We start from the raw sequence: 5024 nt of genomic DNA, 5'->3' as shown, positions 1-5024 counted from the left end.
GAATCAATTCACTTTAAAAGTATTTAGTGTGCTTACTCATCTCTTTCGAAGCTACTTGACTTCATCATCATTATAAAAAAAATAAATAAATTATCTCTCTTTATTTATTCCTTCTCTTTCTAGCTTGTACTTATTTGAACAATGTCTAGAAACTTGGTATTACAAGCACTTCCTTTATCTGTTTGCCTCTTTAAGAAGAATCGCTTTATGTATCCCCCAATTGTAAGTCGCTTTGGATAAAAGCGTCTGCAAAATTACTAAATGTAAATGTAAATGTAAATGTCCTGTGACTTTCAGTAGATCATTTGTAGGGCTATTTAAGATTGTCTGGCGCAAATCCTCGTTTTATCTTTGTAAAAAAAAAAACGTGTTATAAGGCCAAGTGTTATGAAGAAAACAGTATTTATGTTTTGCCGATGTAACTTTGAATAATACTGTAAGCGCTCGAGAGGCGTACTGTTGGTAGTCACAAACGTATTTTTTTTTTATATTTTATTTTTATTTTTTTTGTGGCAGGCGAAAATGCGGTACTTTTTGGTTACTGAAAAGTTGTTTAAAATTATTTCCTTTTTGATATGTAGAATTAAACCTGTTCGCATGCTTTTTAATACCACTAGCCTAATAATTCGTTTTGGCTTCATTTGAGGAGGTAAAAGCCTTGGCGACCCCCCAAACCCCCTGAGTCATTCAGTAATGATTTGACCTGGGATTCCCTCGCACTCCATCAGTCCCGTGGAGGTGAATGGCGTGATAGTGTCCAGGGAAATCTCCCCGTCGCACTCAAACTGTCCGATGTTGGGTAAGAGCATGTTTTTGTGATTCCGGGACACGTTCGAAGTAACCGAGTACTTATCGAACGGGAGACTCGGCTCCTCCGGAGGGATCGGCATCTGAACTACCAGCGGTTGCGCTTCCTTCTGAAGCGTCGTGTCGTGATGATACGACACCAGCTCGTTACTGAAATTCACCGTCTCCACTGTGGTGCTGGGAAAAATTTTGTTGCAACCCAAAATCGAGGAGAACGCCTTCCTGAAGTCCGCGTTAAACGCGTAAATGACGGGATTGAGGGAGGAATTGGCCCACCCGAACCACACGAAGATGGTGAAGGTAGTGTCACTCACGCACTGACAGAAGGGCACCATGCAATTAAGCACGAAAAACGGCAGCCAGCAGAACACAAACACCCCCATAATGATCGAGAGTGTTTTTAAAACTTTGGTCTCTTTCTTGAAAGTGGTTTTCAGCGAGTTCTCGTTGGAGCAGTAGTTGGACTGGTGGTGGTTTTGCGCGTGCTCCGCTGCCCTCTCCAAAGAGGAGATCCTGCGGATCTGTGTTTGCGCAATACGGAATATCCTCGTGTACGTGGCGATCATGATGATCACGGGGATGTAGAAACTTATCAGCGAAGACGAGATGGCATACGTCCGGTTCAGGTTGGCTTTGCAGTTGTCGCTGTAATCGGTGCCGTTGCCCGCTGCGCCATCCTCATCTTCCTCAGCCATGTGCCAGTTGAGCTGGACCGGGATAAAAGAGATGAGGATGGACAGGGTCCACGCCACTCCGATCATCATGAAAGCCACCCGGTGGGTCATCTTGCGCTCGTAGCGGAACGGGCTCGCGATGGCCCAGTAGCGGTCCACGCTGATGATGCACAGGTTGAGGATGGACGCGGTGGAGCACATGATGTCAAAGGCGATCCAGATGCCGCAAAACCGGCCGAAGAGCCAAGTGCCCGCCACCGCGGATATCGCCTCCCACGGCATCACCAGGACGGCTACGAAGAGATCCGAAACGGCCAGAGAAATGACGAAAAAGTTGGTCACTTTGGAGCGCAGGTGTCTGAATTTGACCACGGCGGCGCACACGAGCGTGTTCCCGAGCAGCGTGGAGACGATGAGGAGGAAGAGCACGAAACCCAGCAGAGCGCGCACGCTGTTCTGTCCGTCTCCATCCTCTCGCTCCTGCGCTCCGTGCGCGCTGTCCTGCGTGTGGTTTGTGCCGTTTTCCATCTCTAAAATCATATCCGTTAATATCGCATCTGACCAAGGCGCTTCATAATGGCCAGTTACCTTGTTTTAGGATACTCTTTTTGAGTGATCGGTCCGATGTCCAGCTCTGTCCCATGTTGGCGAGTTGGGAAAACTGCGTCCGTTCCCGGTGCTGAGCGCGTGGAATGACCCACATTCACGCGCTGGTGAGTCTCGCTCGAGAAGTTCTCGCTTTGTGATTGGTTTATGTCCACACCGCTGAGTCTGTCTGTGTGATCCACACCAGCATTCATTACCTCCGAACGACTTTCCAATTAACCTGAAATCTCAATTTTACCAGGTCTGCAGAAATTACAGGCAGAAAACACTGTCAACAATAACAGTTTACAAACGACAAGTAAACACAAATAGCACATTTTGGTAACAACTGACAGTGCAAACAGATTTTGCAACAACAACAATATATGTAACAATTACACATTAATAATCAAATATAATAATTTATGTTCAAGTTGCAAAGTTCTGCATGCTGTTGAACCATTCAAATGACCACAGATTACCTTAAGAATTAAGTGACATTAAATTAATCTATGCCAAGTCAGTTGTAATTGGTGGTTGAAGTGATTAAAGGCATGACTGACTGACTGATTGTTTGTTGTTGTTAGCCTAAATACTGCAACCAATAAATACACATTTTATATTTTATTTTTTGAAAATATTAATTATGATGTTATGAAATGTACCATTTAATGTTAACTCTATAAATAATTTTAACCTGTAACGTATAGTGCAAAATGATTTGCAGTAGTGCAAGACTTTATAGGTCTTGCAGTTTACTAGTTTAAAGAAGCTTAAAAGTCTGAAAAGCTGCACTATTCTGTCATAGAGAAACATACAGTGTTTGTGAATGGCTGCTGCATACGTGTCGAGCTGCATTTTTTCTGGTTTTGGTTTTAGGTTTCACAGTCTATTCACTGAGGAACTCCTCTTTATTCAACTGTCAAACATGTTTCTAGATACCACAATATTTTTTTCTGCAGTAATGGTGTAGTGCACTGAAAAGCTCCATGATTGTTCAAAGTATTTCCACAAAAAAAAAAAAAAAAAAATAAAGAAAAGAAAAGAAAAAAAAGGCACAAGCAGTTTTCCACAGTTTTTTTTTTCAGGAACCCAGTGAGCACATCATTTTTTTTATATGTATTTGAAGAGTGTGGTTAATAATTAACTTTTCTCCCAAATGTGTTCCTTTTCATCACTTAGACATTGAGAGAATTGAGCTCATTAATTTTAATGCAATGACTAAGAATAATGCATCTTAATGAATAAAATCCGGCCTTCATGTTATACTCAAGAAATAACACAGCAGACATTTTTAATTTATAAATGCTTGGACATGAAAGGCCAGGAGTCTGCATTCTCTAAATATATGAATTCAAGGTGAAATGCATCCCTTTTGCAAAAAAATAAATAAATAAAAAAAATAAAAAGAAAGTTTATACAAGAAGGTCTCGTTTGGATTTTAAATAACAATGCACCATAGACTAGTGTCATATTACATTGAGTAAATGTAGGGGAAATCCAGCAACCTAAAAAAAACAAAACTGTTTTTTTTTTTTTTAAAGCTGTGGATACTCAGAATTTATATAAAATTACTTAATTTCCAAGCATACATAAAAAGTTTAGCAATTATCAAACTTGACAATACTGCAGATGTTTAGCTGTTAAATTGATTTATTCTTGTTACATAGCCTGGTTTAAACCCATAAAGGCTTGTGTATTGCCGCCCTCTAGTGGCCATTTTGACCTTTGTCAAAGAAAATGAATGTTTAACAGTTTGTTTCATATTTTTATGCATACATTATTGCAATACAAATAATGGAAATAGACAGACAGACAGACAGACAGACAGACAGACAGATAGATAGATAGATAGATAGATAGATAGATTTGTGATGTGCAATTTTGTCAATATGGAGCCAGAATGATCTCAATAATAATAATTCACGCAAAAGACGCGATGCACACATGCGTAACCCAATTCACATGCATGAGAAATAATTCACGTGCACGAAAAATATATATATATGTATTCACAAAAACCAATTCACGTGCACAAAATAAGAATATGTATTAATAAAATACGTTTCACAAATGCAAAACACAATTCACAGATGTACAACTGTGTACAACATTTTTGAATATTTAAAATGCATTTATCATCGGCTGTGAATGTGAATGGCCTTGGATTTGTGTGTGTATTTTGAGACTTTCCCGGCAGCGAACTCCTCCCACACGGGACACTCGTACTCTTTAGCCAATCAGATTTGAGCCTGTCAGTCGACCAATCATAACCCCCTGTGGGCGTATGAATCACGTGCCCTGGGCGTGCTTACCTGATGCTGACGTCATCAGCGCGAGACCACCGTACAACTCAGCAGAGGTATGTGCAGTTGATCTTTTATTTCAGTTAACTAGCCAAGTAAAGGTTGATTGTTTTATTTTTGCATGTTTACTTAAAACTTGGAAGTAAAATTGGTCGTTTAGACACTTTCTAATGTGAACAATGTAAGCCAGCGGCTGCTGTTTAGAGTATTATGATTTAATATTGATCAATTGTTATGTTTATTTAATAAAGAATCATTATTCACGTGGATACCATACCACATTAAGATATTACATTCAGAAACTCAGTGTAAAGCATATAGTAATGTTTTTACTGATGGGACATGTGGTAAATATAAGATTATGAAAATATACTTTTTGTTTATTGAGAATATGAAAGAGCTGTCACAGCAGAGCTTGTCTTGTGTGTAAAGTCCTGTGATGGCTCGCATTCAAGTGATGACAATGTGATAACATGCACACACTGGAGACCGTGTACATTTCATTTAAGTTTGTTTATGCTGCAGATACTATTTATTTCAGAATTGTGAGGCTGATGATGTATAAGTAGCTGCTGAGACTGTTCCTACTTCATCCCCTGCCACAAGTTATGAGCTGATGTGAATCTAGAAGTTTCATTTGGAACTGTAACTC

The 5024-nt window shown here is 39.8% G+C and overlaps 1 protein-coding gene across 1 annotated transcript; it reads right to left on the bottom strand.

Moving 5' to 3' along the window:
- Nucleotides 1–683: 683 nt before the first annotated feature.
- Nucleotides 684–2021, bottom strand: LOC107670810 (D(1)-like dopamine receptor). The gene has a single exon (XM_016463576.1). It carries the CDS (start codon nucleotides 2019–2021, stop codon nucleotides 684–686), a length of 1338 nt encoding a protein of 445 aa, XP_016319062.1.
- Between the last annotated feature and the right edge of the window lie 3003 nt (nucleotides 2022–5024).

This window comes from Sinocyclocheilus anshuiensis, unplaced genomic scaffold (assembly GCF_001515605.1).
Source record: "Sinocyclocheilus anshuiensis isolate Anshui unplaced genomic scaffold, SAMN03320099.WGS_v1.1 scaffold784, whole genome shotgun sequence".
Taxonomy (NCBI): domain Eukaryota; kingdom Metazoa; phylum Chordata; class Actinopteri; order Cypriniformes; family Cyprinidae; genus Sinocyclocheilus; species Sinocyclocheilus anshuiensis.
The sequence above is the reverse complement of the archived record's forward strand: the minus strand, read 5'-3'. Positions and strand labels throughout refer to the sequence as shown.

Bases quoted from the DNA above. Each gene is read 5' to 3' on its own strand.
- LOC107670810 (XM_016463576.1), bottom strand. From the start codon at position 2,021: ATGATTTTAGAGATGGAAAACGGCACAAACCACACGCAGGACAGCGCG.